At 36.0% G+C, this 24992-nt stretch overlaps 3 protein-coding genes across 4 annotated transcripts; 1 reads left to right on the top strand and 2 right to left on the bottom strand.

The window, feature by feature from the left end:
• The first annotated feature begins 8560 nt into the window (after positions 1 to 8560).
• On the top strand, positions 8561 to 11863 carry LOC104089772 (pentatricopeptide repeat-containing protein At5g27460). Of its 2 annotated transcripts, none has more exons than XR_011408229.1 (4): positions 8561 to 8713; positions 8808 to 9060; positions 9892 to 11178; positions 11680 to 11863. XR_011408229.1 is itself a non-coding variant. In XM_070176611.1 (4 exons), exons 1-3 carry the CDS (start codon positions 8670 to 8672, stop codon positions 11125 to 11127), a joined length of 1533 nt encoding a protein of 510 aa, XP_070032712.1. In that variant the 5' UTR covers positions 8561 to 8669; the 3' UTR covers positions 11128 to 11155; positions 11680 to 11863. The 2 variants fall into 2 exon arrangements, 1 of the variants encoding a protein (XP_070032712.1); XM_070176611.1 differs by having other exon boundaries at positions 9892 to 11155.
• Positions 11412 to 12378, bottom strand: LOC104089771 (glutathione transferase GST 23-like). The gene is made up of 2 exons (XM_033654456.2): positions 12064 to 12378; positions 11412 to 11955 (listed from the first exon to the last, which is right to left on the bottom strand). Exons 1-2 carry the CDS (start codon positions 12376 to 12378, stop codon positions 11593 to 11595), a joined length of 678 nt encoding a protein of 225 aa, XP_033510347.1. The 3' UTR covers positions 11412 to 11592.
• A 1136-nt stretch (positions 12379 to 13514) lies between these two features.
• LOC104089770 (phosphoribosylaminoimidazole-succinocarboxamide synthase, chloroplastic) lies at positions 13515 to 19072 on the bottom strand. Its single transcript, XM_009594737.4, has 12 exons — positions 18656 to 19072; positions 18076 to 18177; positions 17816 to 17945; positions 16420 to 16512; positions 16217 to 16305; positions 15614 to 15694; positions 14835 to 14924; positions 14662 to 14751; positions 14429 to 14479; positions 14276 to 14322; positions 14045 to 14102; positions 13515 to 13973 (listed from the first exon to the last, which is right to left on the bottom strand). The coding sequence occupies exons 1-12, from the start codon at positions 18962 to 18964 to the stop codon at positions 13914 to 13916; spliced, it is 1200 nt and encodes a 399-aa protein (XP_009593032.1). The 5' UTR covers positions 18965 to 19072; the 3' UTR covers positions 13515 to 13913.
• Between the last annotated feature and the right edge of the window lie 5920 nt (positions 19073 to 24992).

The raw sequence follows: 24992 nt of genomic DNA, 5'->3' as shown, positions 1-24992 counted from the left end.
ATGAACTCTGAGTTGGGAGTGCACTGAGAGATGACTGATCCGGTCGAGTACTGTATGAACCACGGTTAGCTGATGCGCCATGATGAACTGGGCGAGCCATCTGAGCAGGCCTATAAGGGCGACCCCTGTTGTGGTGGAACTGGCCCTAGAGGGAACACCGCTGAAACCACCTGAACCACGAGGCCTCTTGGCCTCCCTCTCCTCATGCTCCTGGATATGGACTAACTCTAGTCGTCGAGCAATATCAACCACCTCGTCAAACCTAGCACCGGATACACTCTCCCGAGTCATAACAAAACGCAACTGATAGGTGAATCAATGAATCTCTTAATCCTCTCTCTCTCAATGGGAACCAACCAAACTGTGTGACGAGACAACTCTCAAAACCTCATCTCATAGTGGGTCACAGATAGGGGTGGGAATTCAGTATTTCGGTTCGGTATTTAAGAATTTCGATTCGGTATTTCGATATTTGGTTTATCAATTGTGTATACCAAATACCATACCAAATTATTTTGGTACGGTTCGGTATTTCTTATTTTGGTTCGGTACAGTTTCAGTTTAATAATGCTAAATAAGCAACACTAATGGGCGACAACAATGCACAACGATTAACAAGTGCACAATTCTGTGCAACAGTGCACTGTGCACAACGATTAAGGACTAAGGAGTGCAACATCTTCGCAGTGTACAATTCAAACTTCAAAGCTGTCAATTCAAAGTGCACATTGCACAATTCACAATTCTACTTAACTCACACATTGCACAACGATTAAGGACTAAGGAGTACAGCATCTTCACAGTACACATTGCACAATTAATAATTCTGCCTAACTCACACAGTGTAGCAGAATTAAACATAAAACAAAGACTCTAACAGTGCAACAGTAGCAGAAGAATTAACTTAGTCTTAACAGTGCAACAGTAGCAGCATAATTAAACACAGTGCAACAAAAACAAAGAGGGCATCCCTCAATTCAAGTTTACACTAATAGTCTCGAATCAACTTAGTCTTAATTCTTAAATATGGATTTCAGGAAGACGCTCAAGACAACACCTAATATGCTTCCTTAAACAATATGTGCCATCCATTCTTGGATGAACATTACAGACTCGACCACAATACTTGCACTCTACTTTGCGAACTTCTCCGTTATCTTCTTTCACCTCAAAGTGTTCCCAAATATGAGAGCGTACTTTAGGAACACGGGGCATGATTGCACTTGAAGACTAAAAAAAGATAAATAAGTGACGATACAAGCAGAAACGAATTAAATGAAACAGAAAAACTAGACAGGACTTAATCCTAAATTATACCCAAAAATTCAACACTACATTTACATCAAAATTCATACCCCAAAAACATTCCTTCTCCAACAGTACAACTATTATTATAAAAAAAACAAATTGAAGATTGAAGAATGAAAAGTTATGAACCTGTTAAAGAGTTGAAGATTGAAGAATGAAGGTAAAAAATGAGGAAACCAATAGTAGAGTCGCCAGCGCCGAGGTTGTGAAGTCATTTTGGCGTCATATGACTAATCTATATCGCGCCGAGGTTCTCACTTCTCTGAGTTCTCTCTCACAGTCACAACAGCCGATCTCTATTCTCTTAGGTTAGGTTTCTCCGTTTCTGTTTCTCCCTTTATAATTCCTTAATCCCTATAGTGAAAGACTAAAGAGGTTTCTGTTGGGCCTTATTGGGTTGGGCTGGGGCGTTAGGCACTAAGGCAGTATAGAGAATTAGATATACAACATATTGGGTTAGGCTGGGCAGTATAGGTCCAACATAAAATTCTTTAAAAATTCGGTATTTCTGTATACTGAAACTTCAAGATCCTAATACCGAGGGCCGTACCATTATACTGAAATACTGAAAAATGTAATACTGAATTATACCGAAAAAACTAAAATCGAAATACTGAATTAATTTGGTCCGGTTCGGAATTCGGTTTTTCAGAATTTATGCCCACCCCTAGTCACATACATGCCCTCCTAACGTAGCTGCTCGAACTGCTTGCACAACTCCTCCCTGCGAGTCTGTAGCACAAACTTCTCCAAGAAGAGAACAGAGAACTCATGCCATAAAAGTGGTGCAGCACTGACTGGTCTGATCCTCTCATAGGCCTCCCACCACCTGAAGGCAGCCCTGATAGCTGAAAAGTAGTAAAGGAGACTCCACTAGTCTCCAGAATACCCGACGTGCGAAGAATCCGCTGGCACCTATCCAAGAAGTCCTGATCATTCTCTGACTTAGCCCCACTGAATTATGGAGGTTGGAGCCTCCCAAACCTCTCTAGTCTATTCTGCTTCTCATCAGTTATAACGGGACCCACATGGGCATGAGCAACTGCAACCGACTGGGCTGGTAGTACCCCCGGTATCTGAAGTCCCTGCACCACCTGCTCTGGAGTATGGGCGGTGGGAGTCTGAGTACCTCCCCCGGCCTGAGAAGTGGTTGGCGCGGTCTAAACAGAAACCGCATGAGCAAGGCTAGTGCAAACACTCAATATCTGAGCCAAAGCCTCTTGAAGGCCTGGAATCACAATGGGCACAGTTCGTGCCTGAGGTTAGGGCTGCTTATCGAGTGGATCGGGCGGTTATTTCCTCTTAACGGTTCAGCTTATCGGTTATCTACTTTTAAATACATTAATTCGCTAGCCACCAGATAAGATATCAGGCAGATTGGTATCGGTTTAGCTATTATCGGGGGTTTTATCGGCCTATTTGAATCAGTATTATAGAGGCCTATTTTGGTCCTTCGTGTTACTAGTAAATACCAGCAAAAAGCCAGTTTACTTGTGCATTTATTCATTCTTTAGTTGTCTCTCAAGGCACCTAGTTCTAGTGATTGGATTATCTACATTACTTTATTTTGGCTTGTGCATTTTGTAGGTTGCCTTCAAAACCAAAGTATTCCACCCAAACATCAACAATAATGGTAGTACTTGTCTTGACATCCTAAAAGAACAATGGAGCACCGCCCTTACTATATCCAAGGTAAATTATTGCATATGGATAAATGGAAGGAATATTTAACGGGTTAACGGTTTATCCAATAATAAAATTGAATAATCCGCCCCCAAATTGATAAGTCATTAATAATAAAATCTCAATTCGTTCACCACCCGATACCAATAAGCAATTAAGTCATTTTTGCGGTTCGATTTTCGATTTCGGTTCAATTTTGAGCACCCCTACCTAAGATGGCCCCACTGGCTCGACCACATCAGGAACCTGCTCCTGAGCTGGAGAAACTGGTGGATCTTCAGGTGTTGCTCTTAGGGCTATGCATAATTTGGTAAATACTGAATTACCATACCGAAACTGAAATTTTTGGTATTTGATATTTGGTTTAAATTTTTAAAAAATTGGTATTAGGTATGGTATTTGGTATTTTTTTTAAATACCGAAATATTGATACCGTACCAAAATATATATTGGATTAATTTAAATATCAGGTCATCCTTACAGCCCGCAATTACTAGAGAGCTTATGGAGAATGTTTCTAGTTCCATGTTCTTTAGTTAAAGCTTGTGCGCCACCTATTTTTGCCTATGTGGTTAATGGATGTTACCCGAATGATTTCTGTAAACAACACTTGTGAAAAACTTATTTTGGTCACATTTGAGAAGCTTACTGGTGTCTGGTATATTACGGAGATGCAAGTTAAAGCTTTAGACTAGACATACTTACATGTTGATGAAGTTTGTAAATATTATTCTAATCTTATGCTCTTGTTTATAGAAGTCCTATATATGATGTGTAGTGTTGTTGAATTCATAAGATTGATTTTGCTGGATAGTTATAATTTTAATTTTACTGGCTAGTTAAGGTGTTATTCTCCCCTAAATATAATGTTCAGAAGCTGCTTTAGAACCGAATAAACCAAAGTTACCGTACCGAATAAACCGAAAGGGAAAAACCAAACCATGCCGAATTTAATTTGGTACAGTATTGGTATAGCATTTTAGGATACCGAATACCGAAAATACCAAACTGAAACATCTAAATACCGTACTGTACTGACCAACAAACACCCCTAGCTGCTCTAGCTATTGTGCGAGCTGCACTCCAACCTCTACCGCGACCTCGACCTCTCGTGGCCCTAGCTGGTGGTACTGTGGTCGTTAGACTGATACGGTAGCACATGTCCTCACCATCTATGAAAGAATAGAATAACAGAAGTTTAGTTCCCGGAATCTATAAATTCTCACGAAAAGAATACAAGAAAGTGAAGTTTTCCTAAGGGTTCGGCAACCTCTCGAAGATAAGTGCAGACATCTCCATACCGATCCGCAAGACTCTACTAACCCTACTCATGACTCATGAGACCTATGTAACCTAGGCTCTGATGCCAACTTATCACGACTCAAAATCCCAAGTGTTGTGATGGCGCATATCATGATACTAGACAAGTTGACAACTCACACATACCATCATCTTGAAATTTAAATTATACGAAAATAAACTTAAGTAAAAGTCTCATAAAACTGAATGAAAATATCGCAACTCAATAAAAAATATCCCAAAACCCGGATGTCACTAAGTACATGAACATCTATACAAATACATAGTCTGATACACTATCTAAGAAAGTAGAACTGAATAAGTAAAATTGGGGGATATGGGAGGAGAGTCAAGGTCTAAGGACTCCAAGGTAGCTACCTCGATAATCTCCGAACGGCAGAAAACTCTAAGATCAACAACCACCGTGCCCGAAAATACCTGGATCTATACACGAAGTATAGGGTGTAGCGTGAGTACAACTAACTTTATAAGTAACAAGTCTAACCTTTGTAGTGAAGCAGTGACGAGTCCCAATAATACGGTCCAAATACATAATTAAACGGTACAGAATTTTACAGAACATATCACAGTAATGTCTCAGAAAAACTCATAATCTGCAGGTACCAGTACAGGAATGTAGACATGCTTTTAGGTTTAACAGTTAAACTCAGAACAGATAAAATATGTCAAGTCTGAATGATATGAGTAATATGACAGGTCTACATGCCAATATGCATATCGTATGTGATGCAACACAATGAAAGCCTTGCATACTCACACTCTCGGAGTACTCAACCTGGCTGTCTCAATTGTCACTCATCACACTTAATCACTCAGGACTGTATAGGGAAGATCCAACCCAAATGCAAATAAATCCAGGATAGATCCAGCCTAAATGCAAATAAATCGATAGCAACTGCGCTCACTGTTGGTGTGCAGACTCCGGAGGGGCAGATCTAGCCCATGCGCTATAATAAGCCAATCATGGCATAAATCAATAAAGCATGTTGCAGTGTGTAGCCCGATCCCATAAATATCACTCACAAATAGGCCCTCGTCCTCATTCAGTCATCAATCTTCCCAGGCTTTCGGGATCACAACACTCATGCTAAGTAGCCCAAATCAATAATGCGTGATGTGACAATGTATGACAATAGAGACTGAGATATGATATGCAATGATGAATGCGACTAAGTACATAACTGCAATTAAGCAAATAACTCCACATCAAAGAACGACCAATGCGGGTCCCAATAACACCAGCACATAGCCTAAACATGATTTCTAGCATAAACCACAACTCAAGTGCTCTAACACATAGGGTTCAACAAAATTATTCTGATATGACAGCTATACAGTTCCACATAATTGACTGAATCACAATTACTATGATGCACACCCACATGTTTGTCACTTAGCATGCGCGTCACCTCAACACCCAATCATATGGCACGTAATTTCAGGGATTCATACCTTCAGAACCAAGTTTAGAAGTGTTACTTACCTCAAACCATGAAAATCTTTACTCCAACAAGCCCTTGCTTCACGAACCGGTCTCTGAATGCCTCCAATCTAGCTCAAGCTATAGGAATCAATTCCATATAAAATTACTAAGTTCTTAATAAAAAGTCAAAAAGTCAACTCAAAAGTCAACCCCGGGGCCCACATCTCGGAATCCAATAAAAGTTACAAAATCCGAATGCCCATTCAACCACTAGTCCAACCATACCAAATTCCGACACTAAATCGTCACTCAAATCCCCAAACTTAACTCTCCAATCCCTAGCCTAAAACTCCCAAAATTCCACCTCAAAAACACACAAACTAGGTGGGAAATTCAATGGGGAAACAATATTATTGAATAAAAATAATCACAAGTGACTTACCTCAATAAAAACCTCTCAAAATCCCTCTCACAAATCGCCTTAGTCCGAGTTTGCAAAGTCTAAAATGATAAAATCACGAAAACCCTTAAACCTTTATTTTGCCCCGTGCTTTTCGCACCTATGCCCTTTTTCTACGCTTCTGCGATATCGCTTTTGCGGTCAAGTCTCCGCATCTGCAAAACTCACTTAAACTCCGCTCCATCTCTTCTGCGTCCCCCAATCCCGCATCTGCAGGCTCACTTTTGCGCAACAAGGTTCGCTTCTGCGAACTACCATTTCCAGCTCACCCTCCGCTTCTGCGGAGCCACACACGCATCTGCGGGCTCGCAGATGCGGCACTAACCATCAGTAGCCCAGTCAAAGTCGCTTCTGTGACGCCATCCCCGCACCTGAAACCATGACCCTCGCAGGTGCGATCACACCATTCCATCACCCATCAACATTTTCTTAAGTCCAAAAATCGATTCGCTAACCCTCCGAAATCCACCCGAGGCCCCCGGAACCTCAACCAATTATACCAACAAGTCCTAAAACATGATACGAACTTAGTCGAGGCCTCAAATCACATCAAACACCATCAAAAAAATGAATCACACCCCAATTCAAGCTTAATAGAAACTAAAAAATTTCAACTTCTACAATCGATGCCGAAACCTATCAAATCACATCTGATTGACCTCAAATTATTCACACAAGTCATAAATGAAATTCTAGGACCTACTCCAACTCCTAGAACCAAAATTCGAGTCTGGTAACCACAAAGTCAACTCTCGGCCAAACTTCTAAATTTCCAACTTTCGCCATTTCAAATCAACTACGGACCTCCAAATCACTATCCAGACTCACTCTTAAGTCCAAAATCACCTAACGGAGCTATCGGAACTATCAAAACTCCATTCCGGAGCCATTTATATATAAGTCAATATACAGTCAACCTTTTCAACTTAAGCTTCCAACCTTGAGACTAAGTGTCTCAACTCATTCCTAAACATCTCCGGAACTGAATCAACTACCCCGGCAAGCCACATAACGACAATTGAGCATAAAATAAGCAGTAAATGGGAGAACGGGACTACAACACTCAAAATGACCGCCCAAATAGTTACAAAAATACTCCATGTCCCAAGCATTGTCATCGATGGAAAGTTTGCTAGAGAGATCTACTTATGAAGAGGGCACAAAATAGTAAGAAATTTTTTGTTCCATAGATGATACAGACTGAAGTCGACATATACATAACAAAGTAGAAATAAAAGACCAAAGAAGTCTATAGTTAATTAAATAAATCGGGCCAACTTGGTGCAATCAGTAGCCCTCAGGATACGATCATTTTATCAAAATCTTATCCGACGAGAAAGTTTGATTGGGCCACATTGCCGAATAAATGCTAATCTTTCGCTGGTTTAAAGGCTAGGCACTGAAGTCCGCTACTATTTGAAATTGGAGGCATTATATTCTCCGTAGATAATGGCACATCAGCTCCAATAAAATGAAGTGTCATCAGAGGAATATCAGTGCCTTCAAGATCTTTGTAGCACATAGAATATACTATTCCTTCGTATTACTCCTTCGTTTCAAATTATTTGACGTGATTTCTAAAATAGTTGTCTCAAATTATTTATCATTTTAGAAATTCAAGACAAAATTAGTTTTTTTTTTCTTTTCATTTTACCATTGTAGTAATTATTGTTGAAGACTACAAAGACCTCAATTATGGGGTGATATTATGATTGCTCAAATACCAATAAGACATGTATAAGAGTAAAATAAGTAAAACTATTATAATTAATATTTTTTAAGGGATGTGTAAAAGAAACACATGACAAATAATTTGAGACGGATGGAGTAATTGATTTCACTTTAAACATGAAAAGAATTGCAATTCCGTTTAATTAGTGTTTTTATTCCAAATTGTACCTAAGCTCAAGCTTGGTAGTTGGTTTGAATTGTGTTTACTAACTCTAATTGGAACTTTGTATTAACATTATAGCTCCCGTTTGATCATAGATTTTAGCTTCATTTTTTTAAAAAAAGATTGAAAACATTATTTTTTTTTTTATGAAATATGATCATGTTTTGGGGGAAAAATTTTAAAAAATTTCAAGTTCCCAAAAACTGCGCTAAACCAGTTTTTGGGGGAATTTTTTTTTTTCACTCACAAAACTTCAATTTTTCTTCAAATAAAATGCATGTCCAAACACAACTTCAACTTTCAAAAAATTATTTTTCAATCCAACTTCAAAAACTCTTTTTTAAGTTTCAGTCAAATCTATGTCCAAATGCTGCCATACAGTTACAACTTAATACTATATGTTTTAACACATTTAATGAAGGGGTGAAATGGACAAGATTTCAGACATCGAGGATTAAACTGGATTTTCAAAAACAAATGATTTCCGCTAAAACACGCCCCAAAACCCAAACAAAACACTCAAAAGGAACAAGAAGTAGCCTATTCACAACGTCAGAAGTGAAAGTAGGAAAGCTCTAAAAATGCTATTCAAGGTAGTTGGCTTCAATCTTTCAAGATTTCAATGGTACGAAACACCCTTTTCTCTCTTTATTCCATTTCTGTTGTTTGTACAATCTCTTCAATTCTGAAAATGGAAATTAAGTACATTTTTTTGGCAGCTCATGGACATGGAGATATGCGTTGTCACGATCATGCTCAAGCTCAACCGACAAAACGACGCTGTTTAACAGAAGTTACCCCAGTGGGTTTGATCTAAAAAAACGAATTTTGAAGGTGGTTTCATCAGATGTGAACACGACGAGGAGTGTGCTTCAGAATTGGGTGGACGAAGGCCGTAAAGTTTCTGTACCCGAGCTCAGGATTATTACCCGGCAGCTGGTGAAACGACGTCGTTTCAAACCCGCTCTGGAGGTCCTTTTTTAATTAAACAAAACTTGTAGAATTTCATATGCTTGGTGCGTGAATATGTGATGATTTAGTGAGGTTACTTAAGTTAATAATGTTAGTAACCATATACTCTCGAGAGTCAAACTTCAATTTGGACATAGAATCTTTAAGCTTTTGGAAATAAAAATTATACATTTGGAGACTAGATATATTTGGACATAGAATGTATTTTGAATGCTAATACATTTAAAGTATCTCTTTCTGAAAAAAAAATTAGGAACTTTTTCCTTATGGGTGCTTGATTAATACTGTAATAAGGTTTTTTAAGTCGATAAAATGAATCAATTGTTTCCTTTCTGAGATGGTGGTAGAAATATCTTCTTCTTTTTTGTTGTAAAATTGAGGGGTTAAAAGTGGGTGCTTGATTATGTGATTTCTATACTACTATTTAGTCAAATATTATTGATATTGTGCTACTAGTTTTCTTTTCTTCTTATGAAGGTAAAAATTATTATTGATGTGGTGGGAAACCCCGGATACCATGTGTGACATAAAGTAGAGAATCATACATAAAGACATGACTTTCTCGAAAGAGCATTCTACTAATATGTACAAAAGAATTTTCTACTTGTTTGCTTATAATTTTATATACAATTATATAATGCTAATATTTGCTTTGTATACTTGATAGAGGAGTGCTGGTAAGGATTTGGCGTTAACTGTTAATTGTGAAACCTTTTCTTAATTGCGAAACCTTTTCTTTTGAAATCTCTCCTCCTTTTATCCGAGTGTGCATGTAATGAAGCAAGATACATTAAGACGATAATGTATATCTTTATTTTTCTTCATTTGCAGATACTTAAGTGGATGGAAACTCAACACAGATCTCACATGTTAGCTTCCGATTACGCCATGAGATTGGAATTAACTGTTAAAGACCATGGTAGCACAGAAGCTGAAAGATATTTTGACAGTTTAACAAGCACTTTTATACGGAAAGCTGCTTCCGTCCCTCTTCTTCGTTGTTGTGTTAAAGAAAGGTCCACTGAGAAGGCTGAAGCTTTCATGCTAAAGATAAACAGGTTGGGACTTGCTCTGAGCCCTCATCCATTTAATGAAATGATGAAGCTTTATATGGCCACATCTCAGTACCAGAAAGTATTATCTGTCATTTTGCAAATGAAGCAAAACCGAATATCCCTAAATGTTCTCTCCTATAATTTCTGGATGGACGCATGTGGGGAGCTCTCTGGGGTTGAATCGGCAGAGATGGTATACAAAGAAATGCAGAGCAACCAAAATGTAGAAGTGGGATGGACCTCTTTATCTACATTAGCGAATATTTATATGAAAGCAGGACTGACGGACAAGGCAATTTTGGCCCTAAAAATTGCTGAAAAGAAAATATCCAAAAGTACTCACCGGCCTTACTTCTTTCTCATTACACAGTATGCTTCCTTGAATAACAAAGATGGAGTACTTCGGGTCTGGGAAGCTTCTAAAGCAGTAAATTCTCAAATGACTTGTGCTAATTACATGTGTATCTTGTCATCTTTGGTGAAGCTTGGCGACATGAGAGAAGCCGAGAGAATTTTTGCAGAATGGGAGTCTCAATGCAGAACATATGACATTAGGGTCTGCAACATACTTCTTGGTGGATACATGAGAAATGGATCAGTGGAAAAAGCTGAATCATTACATTATCGCACGTTGGAGAAAGGTGGATGTCCAAATTCTAAAACCTGGGAGATACTGGTGGAGGGCTGGATAAGAAGTCAACAAATGGTTAAAGCTATTGATGCCTTGAAAAGTGGTCTTGCTGCTCTAAAACGTTATGATTGGAGGCCTTCACCAAGTATTGTTGTTGCCATTGCAGAATATTTCGAAGAAACTAGAAATTTTGAGAATGCTATGGAGTTTCTTAAGACTCTTAGACATTTTCGTCTTGCTAATTTGCAAGTGTACAAGTCATTGCTTAGAATGCAAACCTCAAGAGAAGAAAGTCCACAGGGCATCCTTGATATGATGCAGAAGGATGGAATTGAAGTGGATGATGAGACCTCTGTTATCTGTTCAGGCATTTTGCATTGAGTCTGAAGGTCGCAGATATATCTACTTCGTGAGAACTGAAAACTCATAGTGGTACTTTAATTATTCTTTAGAAGTTGACTCTTAGACCTGGGCAATAGATAGGTTACTACGTTGCATTGTAAGAGAACTTGTTACTATTCCCAATTTATGCGACACTCAATCCCAAAAAAATTACACCTTTATATATTTAGTAACAATTCAACTTCAAATTTTCATTTTTATCCTTAGTGAGATGATTTCTAGACATACAAATTTATATGGAATTGAAGGTGCAAAGCTCCCTGACAATTTAAGGAGTTGAAGTTTGCTTATGATATCATAATCATAGATGCTTAGGCCCTTATTTCCCTACAAAATTATATTTGATAAGCAAAATCTCAAATGTCATACAAACTCATCTAAAAGATTACATATCATATAATCATATGTAGTAACATCTTCGACCATGTGATCAAATTTTAGTTTTCAAGGTGACGCTGAAGCAACCAACATCTTGTAAAATCCTTTGTTATGTTCTAACAATTTGTCTTTGGGTGGTGTACACTCTTTCAGAATGGGAGCAGCTTCGAGGATATTCTGAAACCATACAACAAGTGAAGGCATTTCCTCTGCATCAATAAGTTTGATATCAATAATCTCCTCAACAATCTGAGCCCAACAAATGATCCAAGCAGATGCAACATCAATGAAGCCTATCCTCGTATCTCCAAAAAAGCGTTTCTTGTCTAGTTCGCCCTCTAAAAGTTTCAAGTTCTCACGAGCTTCTTTTACTATCTTCTGCTGCTCCTCTCCGACCTTGGAGAAAGTAGCAAAGATTCCTGGCACACACTGGAAAGAAGGAAAGAGCATGAAAATTTCAGTGAGTGATTTGCTGCAAGATGATAAACTAGTGACAAGAATCGATTCTTTCATATCTGAACATCAGTTATTACCTGCCTTATCATCAACAAATTTTGCCCAGAATCGCGCTTTGGCTCTTTCATAAGGATCTTCAGGGAGGAGGGGATTTTGCTTCCAAGTCTCGTCGATGTATTCAAGTATGACTAATGATTCTGCAATAGGTTTCCCATTATGAACCAGAACCGGAATCTTTTTATGAACTGGATTATACTGCAAGAGCAAAGGACTTTTGTTTGGGAGATCTTCTTCTTGGTAATCATATTCAACCCCTTTAAGTTTCAGAGCCCAATGAACCCTTAGAGCATAAGGGCTTGCCCAGTATCCAAGCAATTTCACTCCCTCACCTGCCATTTGCTGATTCTTGCTTTGCAGAGGCTACTGAACTCTCTTGTTATATAGAGGTACAATTCTTGCTATGCAACCCAAAAGGGACCAAGGCTGCTGCCAAATGTTGATATATTACAAGTCTTTGAGGTAATTATGTGTGAAATAGTGAAGTGATCTTGATAATTATACATTTTTATTGCTGCCGGGTCAAGGTATACCAGCAAGATGATTGGTTCTTTGACTTTTAATATTAAGAACTTTCCTTGGCCTTTATTAATCTTATCGGAAAATGACAATTTCTACAATCATAATCATGTAGGTTTGTGATTATTCCATCTGGCACAATCTATTGTTCTCTTCTTATTTTTATCTTCGGAATGTCCAAGAAAATACATTAGAGTTTTCATTTGAAAAATAAGAAATCATTTTTCTTATATTACCCCCTATTAGATGTTTTTGGCACAAGACGTAAATGTTTGACATCAAAGCCGAATAAAGAAAGTTGAAGGCTGCTCTCTATATGTTCTTTTTAGTCAAGTGAGACAAGTCAAAGCACGCCACCATCACAATTTCGTTACTTTTGAAGAGTTAACGGTAGCATAGTGCAGTGATTTTTCCGTATTCCCTCCATGTGTATAAAACGCTAGACAGCTAAGAGCAAACATCAAAACTATACTATCTTAAAGCATTTTCTGGAAGCATTTACAAGTCAAAAGGTGACACTTGGAGAAATACTATTGTCTGCCAACTATTGAGTTACCCGATACATCTCACATTCACGCAAGGTCCAAAAAGAGTTGTACACTACCACATTCAAACATTAGTGGTTGATTCCACAGCTCGAATACATAACTTATAAGTCACACGTAAATAACTTTACCGTTGCTCCAATCTCAGATCTCAAGAATGCCTATAAAGATAACTCAAATCTCAAGGATAATTGGAAAAAAAAAAAAAAAACAGGGATAATGAAAATCCAAAACTCTAGAAGTTCTAGATAAAACAATTATTTATTTATTTTTGCAATTTAAACCAATTTCCACCATTTTGTAAGATTTCTTGATTTACTAGAAGCATAAGATTGAACCCTTCTAACAGTCATGCTTCTCTTATTCTACCTTTTGGAATTTGAGAGTCGGAATTTCACTTCACGCAAAGTATACAAGTAACTGAGATCCACTGAATAAGGTTATTAGCATACAATTGTTGAGACCATCACTCAAAAAGTGTTCAGAAATAAACTAGCAAGCAGATTTGCGCACCGCAGAGCTATGAGTTTACTTACATTGCCTGTCCCAAGCCCAGATAAAACGGGTGGGATGCAGATAAAACTTGTCAATTTATGAACCCCAACTTACTTGGGACTGATGCATAAGTCTGTCATATGTGCGTCACATAGCATTACAACATTGACTAACTTCCTCGATATCAAGCTTACATTACAATCCTTCAAATTATATGGAAGATACAGTTCTTCAAATTATTCCCAAATGTCCCAGCAGAACATATTAGTTCCACCTCATAAACCTTGTACAAGATGTTTCCTATTTGATGCTATTTTACTGCAAAGATGACAAAGCCTGTGAAACGTTTCTCGAGATTCGATCATGAACTGGCTCCTGCATGAAGAACAAGTTTCAGTAAACTGCTGTATTCATCCAATAAATAATTGTTTTCTACTCAGCTTTACCTTTGTCCCAGGCATCTCGAATCTTGAATTTGTTATCGTCTCGAACAGGAAAATGTATCTGTTAGTAAGGTGGAAATCAGCACTAATAACTGAAACATTGAATAATGATAATCGCAAGACACCTTTGCTACAAGTAGATCACAGCCAAGTGAAGTTTCAGGGCTTTATTAGCTAAAAAGCAGTGGAGGCATTGCCTCTGAAGTGATAACATGAAAAGACATGGAACCATACCGCCAAGCTAATTCAGAAACAAGTTCTTCTGGAGCATCAGGCAAGACCTAAGCAGGAAAATTGATTACTTTGGATTAGTGTAGTTCGAATACGAGTGTTATCTGAATACCAAGGAAACAAGAGGAAATAAAATGCCCATTTCCTACAGAGTACCTCATCCTCATATGGGTTGCAATGATTTTTGAACCACAGCCTCAAGAATTCCTAGTCAAATATTGTAGTAAATGTCAGCATCTTGGAAGAGACAACATACTCGAAACTCATAAGCTAACTGGGAACATCAAAGAATAAGTATAATTATATTTTCTACTTTCCTAATCCAGTAAAGATTAATGCATGAGCATGTATGCAAGAGATACTGATTAAGTTTCAATCATGTAAGAAACCTTGTCAATATTTTCAGGCTCAAGACCACTCTGAAAGCGTTCCTGATAAGAATGAGCAATCCAATATCTGCTTGAGTCAGGTGTATGCACCTAAAAGTAGGAAGCAGATGATGAGGCCTTAACTGAGAAAAGTAGAATCATTGTCAAAGAGGCACAAGGAAACTATCGCTTACCTCATCAATCAAATAAATTTTACCATCAGCTCCCTTTCCAAATTCATATTTGGTGTCCACCAATATCAGACCATGATCTAATGCTACACACTGCAATGTGAAGGTTAGTGAAGACAACTGAACAGCAAGGCATATTTATGCCTATAATATTGTCTAACTGCATTCTACAGCTAAGACAATATATACATCAGAAACTCTAACCATTAGTGTTTTAAAAGGTTAAGGAGCAGGGCAGGTATTTTGCCTATCATGATATGGGCGTTAGCCCAACGAACTTTTTAAGTTTCAATACTTTTAAAAATAAGAAGAATATTCCAAAATAGATTAAAATATAAAAACTTATGGGAAATAGATTAAAACTTGTGAAAAGTTCCAAAGCAAATTATGTATGAGAATTGATTTAACTATCTATGTATAATAATAAATGTCGACTATGGGGCATGCCACATTTTTTTATAATAACAAAGAGGCATGCTACTTCTTTGTCCATACAGAATGGAACTTCGAAATTCCAAGATCGTCACTGTGGAAAATTAACTAAGAAAAAAGGAAGAAAAGCTTTGGTCTCCACAATCATTAACCTATTGCACAGCACAAACTAAAGCCATTTGATAAGAAACATCATGAAAGCTTGAAATTAAGGAACAGGGATGATATTGAAGTGAGATCATGCCATTATTGGTTCAGCGAATTTGAGTGAAAGAGACTGGTATTAACAAAAAGAAGCATGGTAAGAATACCAAGTAAAATAATTGATAAACATAATATAAACTGATTACCTGGCCAAACTCAAATAAGCTAATCGCCTTCCTACTCACTTCGTCATAATCAGCTTGAGTCATAAGCCCACGTTGAACTATCTGCAGTTTAAATTGCTCAGGACACTTAAGCCATCTTTGCTTACAACAAAGTTCAGCAATTTGGTAAAGACAACAAATGTGCAACAAGAGAAAAATCTAGTAGTATTATCATCTATTGTCTACTATAAGTTTTAGCTTGTCGGCCAAATATATTGCAGATAAAGTGTCATTCTCACTTCCAAATCAACATTTATTCTGTGTTATGACAGATATCAAAATCCCCAGGCTTTGGCATGAAAATGCTCAAAAAGCTAGAAAATCTGCCTATAATACCAAAGCGACCAACCAGATTCTGACAAATACCACCAAAATACCAAGATGCAAAACAGAAAGATGGAAATATAATCTTTCAAGAACGCGTCCAGCTAGTCATTTTTTCATAATTCATCCATTATATCTTATGCTAATTCTCATCAACTTTTAAGAAATTAGCTCATTCTTTTATAAAATAGTAAATAGAAATAAAGAAAGACTGGTAGAGAAGTAAGAAGTAAAAGAAAAAAGGAGAGTTAAAATACAGACCTCGTCTGGTGTTACAGGAACATCATGATCTGCTGCTTTAGTCGTTGGAGTGAGTATATTTTCTTGAAGCTTTTGATTTTTCACCAAGCCTGTAAAACACGTTCATCTTGACCATAAGAACAAAAATCAAGGAAACAAATAAAAAGAAGAAGACAAAAAGCTAAATGAAAATGGTGGCATTCATGCATTTATACAAACCACACCATCTGGAAGGCTGTTGCCGCAATAATTCCGAAGCCCTTTATTGTAGACTGTCCAGAGTGATGTATCAGTGCTTCCAGTAACATACCCTCTTACTAGAAAAAGAAGATAATGTTAATATCTGAAGTCACGGCTTTGTTGATGTACAATAACAAGACAGTCACCAACAAACATAAACTAACATGAGAAGTAGATGCAAGGACCTAGTAACCTAATACAAAAAGCTTTGAGAAGTTATCATTTATTTTTAATTCCACTAAAAGACACAGTTGAAAACTTGAAAGCATACTTGTCAAAAATAAAATGGAAGCATAAAAATCAGATGCTTATTAGGAGGTTTTGAGCTTACATATTTAAAATGACATCTAAAAGATTTTCAATGGCATTAATTACTAAGAAGTAGCACGGGAAAAGAATATTACTGATGTATATTCACAATATAATACAAGAAGTTTTATTTATAACTATACTCTACATAGTACATATTACTCCTATTCCATGTGGGACTAGACATACTTATATATATATATATATATATATATAACTATTACTTATATATATATAACTATCTAATAAATACAAAGACTCACCATTGATTAGGTCCCTTCCAAGCGCTAAGGATGCTTCAAATTGACATCTAAAAGAATTTCAATTGCACAAATTGCAAAGACTTACCTTCAGTTAGCACCCTTCCTCCCAAAGAGGAGAAAGGAAATGCTGAGGATGGTAGGATAGCTATAGTAGTGGCTCATATGTGATCCAGAGCGAGATTCAAACACGTAGCTAGTCCTTCAGCATTTTCCTCACAGTGAGAAATCATATGATAGTCCAACTATTATGTTCTCTAAACTATGTCAAATTTGTTCTTTGTTTTACCTCTTTTCTCCTTATTGGGAGGTGCGGGTCAAAGGCAAATCCAGGATTTGAACTTTATAGGTTCGAGTATGGAATTCTAACACAACATTTGATTTAATAGGTTCGAAATCAATATATTGCACTTATTTAGTAAATTTTCTAACACATACAAAGTTCGAGCAAAAGCTATTTGAACCCATACCTTAACCTCTACATCCTCCCCCCGGTGGGGGTGGGGTGGGGGTGGGAGTTCGGTAAACCATGTTAAGCTTGTAAAGCAATAAAAGGAGAATTTTGCGACTAAACATATAAGCATCATAGAGCAAGAAGTGCCCAGATTGAGAATAACAAAGAGAGTTAACTTCCATTGTTTCTAAACATGCAGGTCCAGAAAATATAACACAAACTGATAATTTGGCTGACTTCAACAATTGCCTCACTACATGTAGTAGTAAGGAACCTAACCACACATAAAGCTCATTATATATTGGTCGAACAGTGAACTAATTTTGCAGATAATAACACTATAAGGTAGAAACTCACCAACAAACTCAACAGGGAAAACCGAACACTTCCTCGCAATAGTTACATTCCGATCAGGCACCGATACCACTGCATTAGGAGTAATATGTTGAGTCTTATTAAACCACCATAAACTTGTCTCATTAAGGACCTGCATACCCAGAGTGTAACTACGTTAAATATTGAAGATAGTGATCATATTATACTTATTACTAATTGAATAATATCAATACATTCTTCACATAAGCTACCTTGTAACGGGAATAATAAAAAAACTTTACCTGGCCTTTGAAGGGGATGGAAGCAAGAATTCTGTCAAATGCACTTTGCCTATCTGTTGTCACCATTACAAGGTAATCCCCTCCATCATATATATCTCTAACCTTCAAAGCGCATGAAATTTGTCATATGTGCATTCGAAAAAAAATCACATTTCACTACTATGAACATATATTTTTTGATGAAGTCCCATTAAGAAAATAAAATCCCTTTTAGCAAAACTATGCATTAACACTTCGGGACAATGTTCCAGCATCCCACATATTTATCTGTCACACGCTGCTAGCTAACAGAGAAAAAACATTAAATAGAAACACTAAAAGATAATCCCTCCATCATATACATCTATAATGTTCATACACACATGCAATTTGTCATATATACATCCGTGAATAAAACATACTCCCTTCAAAACTACGCATATAAATTTGGGATAAAGTCGTCGACGTTTCATCAAGAAGATAAAATCCATTTATCAAAACTATGCATTTAAACTTTTGGACAAAGTTCCAGCACCCTACATATTTATCTGTTACATTCTTCTAACTAAAAGAGAAAAATACAAGTATTAATATTTATTACCTTGCCTCTGATTTTGGACTTGAGTGCAGGTACAGTTAAATCAAGATGGGTTTCAGAGAGGCAATTAGATATTGAAGTTTTGATAGCGTTCATGACTTCTTCCTTGTGGTCATTGTCGGTTAACGCTATATGGGGTAGTGGGTTTTGCTGTTGGCTGGACATAGTGGATGAAGTGACTGATGGGTATTTCTTGAATTTCAAAAATTTTCGAGATGCTGTTTGTGAGAATGAGAAGATTGGTTTACTGATAGAGTGAAGGTTAGGGTTTAGGGTTTTGGGAGGGTTTAAGGCTGGCAAATGATGTGCCATCGTTTTTCCCCTTCTTTCCTTTCTCCTTTCTGGGTTTTGTGCTGTGAGGGTTTAAACTTTAAAGACAAGAAAAGGGAAGAAGGAAAAAAGAGAAGAAATAATATACGGAGGGTTGGTTTTCCTCAATTCCCTATTGAAAATAAGTAGTAACTCAATTTATTAGCTATTTGAGTTTTACTTTGTGAGTGATGACTTTATAATTCTTCTTCTTTTTTCTTCCCCTATCCATATATATAATAATATACTTAAAAAATACATAAAGGCCTGTTATCAGTTTTTATTATTGTTATATCACACTAAATATATATAAAAAAATATTTTCAATAAAAATTTAATGAAACTGTAGTAGAAGCCAAAATGACAATTTGATATTCTGACCCATAAACGTGAAAATGGAAAGAAAAGGTTCCAAAATTATGGATTAGGTCGAATTTGGATGGATCAAAATGGTTCAATTCAATGATCCAACCTATTTTGCTTTTGGAAAAAAAATGTGAAACCTAATGTATTTTTAAATAATTCCTAATGTCCAAATTTGATAATTTATAATTTGGGTTTGAGTTGCATTTTGCACGTCATGTTATCTTATTTTGACATAATTTGACGAGCTATTTTGAATTCAATTCGTGGGGGGTCAACTTGACAATTAAATCATAACCTAACAGTTTTATAAGTAAGCTAGTTGAATAAATTATTTAAAATATGTTGATTTTGCCACATCTAGAAAGGACTATTTCAAAATAGCCTCTCTCTTTTAATGCACATTTTAATATGAATTTTTCTCCTATACTTGGTTTTAGTTGGTTGTTTCACTTCCCCTTTTTTTTCTTCCTTTTGGTACGTGAATAATTTTCCCCTCTCTTTGTAGCTTTTACTTTATCATTTTTGCTTGTTTGCTTTTCCTGTTATGCCTTTACCAAATAACATAAGATATAATCTATCTATATCTATATATCTATATATAAATATAAAGTTGGGAATGGTAGAGATGTGTGGCATACCTCTAAGCCCAGCAAATGTAATTTTCTTTAATCTCCTTTTTTGGCATTTTTCCTTTCTTCCTTTTTTCCAATTATGGCATACTCGAAGAAGTTACGTTGTTGTTTTTCGTCCATTTTGTATATTGACCTACCCCTTAATTCTATGTATTTTCTTGAAAGAAATTTCGCTGCCATCTTTCTTCCATTTTGCATATTTACTTGTCCATTAAATTCTGCATACTTAATAACCCATTAAACTTTCATTTACGTACTCTTTCAAATGTATCGTATGTCTTGCCTTTAAATGATTTTCTTGAAATTGAAAGGTTTTATGATCCTTTTCGATTCCAATTTTACATATTCCCCTTCACTTAACCCAATAATATTATTGGATATCGTTTTATTGAATATTGTCAATTGCTAAACCAGAACAACACAAGTTCAGGCCCCAAGAAAAAGTTCTTCTTCAAGGATGATGACAAGATGAAGAACATCAGTACCAGAAAGCTTTTGGTTAATATTGTGTCACGAATTAATATTTCTATTTTAGGTAGCTTCTTTATGTTGATTCTTTTGTCGATAATAATATGTGGATGTTGTTCCTACATTCTTGTACTTTCTTCATAGAACAAACTTTCTTCTCATGCAGTCGAATTATATCTATAATAATTTTGTATGTACTTTTTTTTTTCCTGATTGTTTTTGGCATGTTGCTATCTATCTGGAAGATGCATTGCACCATATCGTTTTCTATTTGAACTGGTAATGAATGTTGAAATAATTTTTGGTGACTTGGATTTAAGTTCGTGAAATGTTTTCATCACTCTTTCTGTTTGAGCTATAATAATTTCATGTGAGAAGAGTTGGTTTAAATTTCACTAGAACCTCTTTCAATAATTTTCTGGTCAAGTATATTAGATGGCATCTTTCTTGTCATGTGATTGACTCATTAGCAACATTTATTCTATTATTAATTAGTTGGGGAAAAAATACAGCAAATTCTAGGTGATTTGAAAATTTTTAACAGCGAAAGCTGCAGTACAATTAGGGGTCCTTATTTTCTATAGATCCTTCTTCTAAATGGTCTCCATGTTATGCCTTACATTATCTTTAGAAAACAATTCACTGTAAAATCTTTGATACATCAGTCCCTATTTAAATCATGTTGTACTAAGTAAAACTCAAAAGCACTATATTTTGTTATGTTAAAAATCAAAGAAATAAGGTAGAGTTAGATATTACGTATAGTAGTTAGGAGATGAAACTTAAAATCACTTGAAAACTACAAACTTTCTTGGAATAGTTCTTTTTCAAAAATAAGAAGCATCTCTCGCGAAATTTACTGCAAGCAAGTTATCTACTTTTTACGTATGATACGAGAATTTTGATGGGTTGGTTTTGTCATATTGATTGCTTATTTGCTCCTTTTGTTTTTTTTTCTTGGTTTCCTCTTCATTCATTCTTTTATGTTAGATTTTCTTTCGATTGGTTTTTCTTTGTTTAGATAGGCGAGTACTGGGGTATAGGGACTAGGGATGTGGTAAGTTGTCAAAGAATAGGAATATAGAAAGGACATATTCTTGTAGAAATTAGTTGATTGTCAGTTTCATTTTCACTAGTATTAACATTCACGCGGATTCGCGGACACTAATCATGTCAAATATTGAAGTTATTTGGATTATATATAAATAATCTTAAATTTTAAACTTTCTCGGTAAATATAGATAGTCATTGGATATTAATAAAAAACACTACATGAAAAAAATTAACCATTTCTTCTAAATGTGACTCATTAATTTGAGTAAGCAATCATGAGGTCCTCATGCCTCACATTTTGTTGTAAGTGTTGTGAAAATTCAAATGAGGTGGTGGTTAATATGAGATTAATTGATGACGCTGGAATTAATTATGAACAACTTTTAAAACCAGAGATGTGGTGATGAGCATCCATATGATGTGCTTCATGTCCTGATATCATTATGATAATGCAATGCTTGTAATGCTGAGATTGGTGTTATTGATATATACTTTGTGGTATTGTGTTGGGTTGTTGAAGTGTTGGTAGGAGTTGTTTTAGTGTTACTCTGGCAGGTGGATAGGCCCAATTACAGGGGAGACTCTGCCGAAATTTTTTGAAAAATTTGGGAGTTAGTAAAATTTGGAGGATTGAGATTTGCAAAGGAAGAGATAAGTTATATTATGTGTTTGAGGGCGAATGATCCTAAGCGGGGAGAATGTAACACCCCAGGAAATTTTTGAAGTACTTCAACACTATCAAGAAAATTTATGTGTGCGTAGGTGTCACGACCCCAAATTCCCTCCGTAGGATGTCGTGATGGCACCTAATCTCTAAAACTAGGTAAGCCTAACAATGCAGAATAATAATAAATATCTTAAATAAATAAACTACAATTCAAACAATTTCAACTCCCAAAACTCGGTAGAAATAAATCACAAGCTTATAAGAATTTATTCTCAATGTCTCTATATATCAAGGTCTAAATAAAAAATAAGGAAGTAACATAAAATGATAGAAGGGGACTCCAGAGTCTGCGGACGCTGGCAGATATACCTCGAAGTCTCCGTACACAGGTAACTCACTGATGTCTAGGCTGGTAAGATGTACCTGGATCTGCACAAAAAGATTTACAGAAGCATAGTATGAGTATACCACAGCAGTACCCAGTAAGTGTCAAGCCTAACCTCGGTAGAGTAGTGACGAGGTCAGGTGAGGCACTACTGGAATATAATAATGGAATGGTAAAATGTTTAACAATATAGTAAAATAAAATGACACTGGAAATGAATCAAATAGTATGTCCCATTTAATGACACCAAATAATTGCAAATAATATCTCGTGGAATCAAAACAGAATTTCCTTCAACTTTATGAAAATCACAACAATTAATCGAAGGCAACTATGGCTATAAATCAATATTAACAAGGGCACTACCGAGGTACCGCCTCGTAGTCCCAAATTATAAATAATTTCACAATATCTCATTTCCTTATATCACCGCGGGAGCCTTCACAATTTATTTAAAGAAAATATTTTTTTCGGGAAATAGCATCCCGTGTTTTAGCCACCCTTATCACACCGCATGACTTCTAGTAGTCACCCCTACTAGCCACGCGTATCAAGCCACCCTTATCTCACCGCATGCGTATCAATATCACAATATATCACAATTTGCACCTCAAATGCCCAATATTTTAATTTTCCACGAAAACAAATCTCACGAAAATATTTAAGAATAAATAATTCAGGAAAATAATATTCCAAATTTTTAATACGTTGCTTCAATATCAAAATTAAAAATGTCAAATATTTTATATTAATAATTTTTAATTAAAAAAAATCAACCTTCAAATAATGCACAGTATGAAAGAAATCAAATTTTAATTAAACAGGTAAAACAATTAGCAGGAAAAAGGCAAACAAATTTAAAATATATATCACAGATCAATGATGAAGAATATAACTAAGATAAAATAATTTAATAAATGCGCAACAATGATCTACACAATTTAAAAATATAATCTTTTATATTTAGCCCGTGTACACACTCGTCACCTCGTGTACACGACTTTCAACATATTTCAATAATCACATTAATATCAATTCTATGGGAAATTTCCCCACACAAGGTTAGACAAGTCACTTACCTCGACTTGCTCCAATTTAACCAAGTATTATGCTTTTTCCTCGATTTTTCGACTCCGATCGACTCGTATCTAGTTATAATTAATTCGATACAGTCAACAAAAATTATAGTAATCAATTTCATAAAAAAATATTATATTTTTATTAAAATTCGAAATTAACTCAAAATTTGCCTGTGGGGCCCACATCTCGGAATCCGGCGAAACTTATAAAATCCGATAACCCATTCAATTACGAGTCCACCCATACTAATTTTACCAAAATACGATAACAACTCGACCTCCAAATCTTAAATTTTTATTTTTGGAAGATTTTACAAAAATCTTAATTTTTCTTCCATAAATTCACGGATTCATGATGTAAATGAGTATGGAATCATGAAATATAATCAATATAGGATAAGGAACACTTGCCCCAATATTTTTTCGTGAAAATTGCCCAAAAATCGTCCAAGAACCGTGCTCCAAAAATCCAAAACGAAATGAATGCAATGACCATTTTTGGTCCTTAAGTTTCTGTCAATCCGTCACTAAAAGTCCATTTTCCGTCACTAAAAGTCCACCAGAAACTGCTCTATTAGCCTTCCTTCAATTGATCATAACTTTATGTACAAATGTCCAAATGATAAATTGTATAACTTTCTGAAAACTAGAATCTACCGACTACAATTTTCATGTTTTGCAACTTTTCTGATTCCTTATGAATTGCAAGATATAAGCTTCCAAAGTCTGCTCCATGCATCAGAATTTCTGGCGAAACTGCTCTACCAGTCTTCATTCAATCTATCATAACTTTCTGTACAAATGTCCAAATAATTAATGGTTTAACTTTCTGAAAACGAGAAACAAACGACTACAACTTTCGTGTTTTGACAATTTTCCGATTCCTTATAAATTATGAGATATAAGCTTCCAAAATTGGCTCCACACACCAAAAATTTCTGGCGAAATTTCTGCAATTTTCTGGCGAAATTTCTGCAAATTTCCAGCAACCTTCTTTGTCCGAAATCCATTCCGTTTACCTTCCGAATTCCACCCGAGACCTTCGGAGCCTTAACTAACTATTCCAACATGTTCCAAAATACAATACAAACTTAGTCGAGGCTTCAAATCACATCAAACAACATTAAAATGACTAATCGCACCTCAAATCAAAATCTATGAACTTTGAACTTTCAATTTCTACAAACAATATCGGAACCTACCAAATCCAGTCTAATTGACCTTAAATTTTGTACGCAAGTCATAAATGACATAACGGAGCTATGAAAATTTTCAGAATCGGATTTCAACCCCGATATCAAAAAGTCAATCCCTCGGTCAAACTTCCCAAAAATTCAACTTTCGGCATTTCAAGCCTAATTTCACTACGGACTTTCAAATA

This window comes from Nicotiana tomentosiformis, chromosome 1 (genome assembly GCF_000390325.3).
Source record: "Nicotiana tomentosiformis chromosome 1, ASM39032v3, whole genome shotgun sequence".
NCBI lineage: Eukaryota > Viridiplantae > Streptophyta > Magnoliopsida > Solanales > Solanaceae > Nicotiana > Nicotiana tomentosiformis.
Note: the sequence above shows the minus strand (reverse complement) of the source record. Positions and strands in the feature narration are given on the sequence as shown.

What these genes read in the sequence shown, in the direction of transcription:
- LOC104089771 (XM_033654456.2), bottom strand. Translation starts at nt 12,378, where the DNA reads ATGGCAGGTGAGGGAGTGAAATTGCTTGGATACTGGGCAAGCCCTTAT. An exon ending in CAAAATTTGTTGATGATAAG is followed by an intron (nt 11,956 to 12,063) that starts GCAGGTAATAAC and finishes CCTTCTTTCCAG; the next exon opens with TGTGTGCCAGGAATCTTTGC.
- LOC104089770 (XM_009594737.4), bottom strand. Translation starts at nt 18,964, where the DNA reads ATGGCACATCATTTGCCAGCCTTAAACCCTCCCAAAACCCTAAACCCT. An exon ending in CCATCCCCTTCAAAGGCCAG is followed by an intron (nt 17,946 to 18,075) that starts GTAAAGTTTTTT and finishes CTGGGTATGCAG; the next exon opens with GTCCTTAATGAGACAAGTTT. An exon ending in AGCCTGAAAATATTGACAAG is followed by an intron (nt 14,480 to 14,661) that starts GTTTCTTACATG and finishes ATATTTGACTAG; the next exon opens with GAATTCTTGAGGCTGTGGTT.
- LOC104089772 (XM_070176611.1), top strand. Translation starts at nt 8,670, where the DNA reads ATGCTATTCAAGGTAGTTGGCTTCAATCTTTCAAGATTTCAATG. An exon ending in AATCTTTCAAGATTTCAATG is followed by an intron (nt 8,714 to 8,807) that starts GTACGAAACACC and finishes TTTTTTTGGCAG; the next exon opens with CTCATGGACATGGAGATATG. An exon ending in GTTTCAAACCCGCTCTGGAG is followed by an intron (nt 9,061 to 9,891) that starts GTCCTTTTTTAA and finishes CTTCATTTGCAG; the next exon opens with ATACTTAAGTGGATGGAAAC.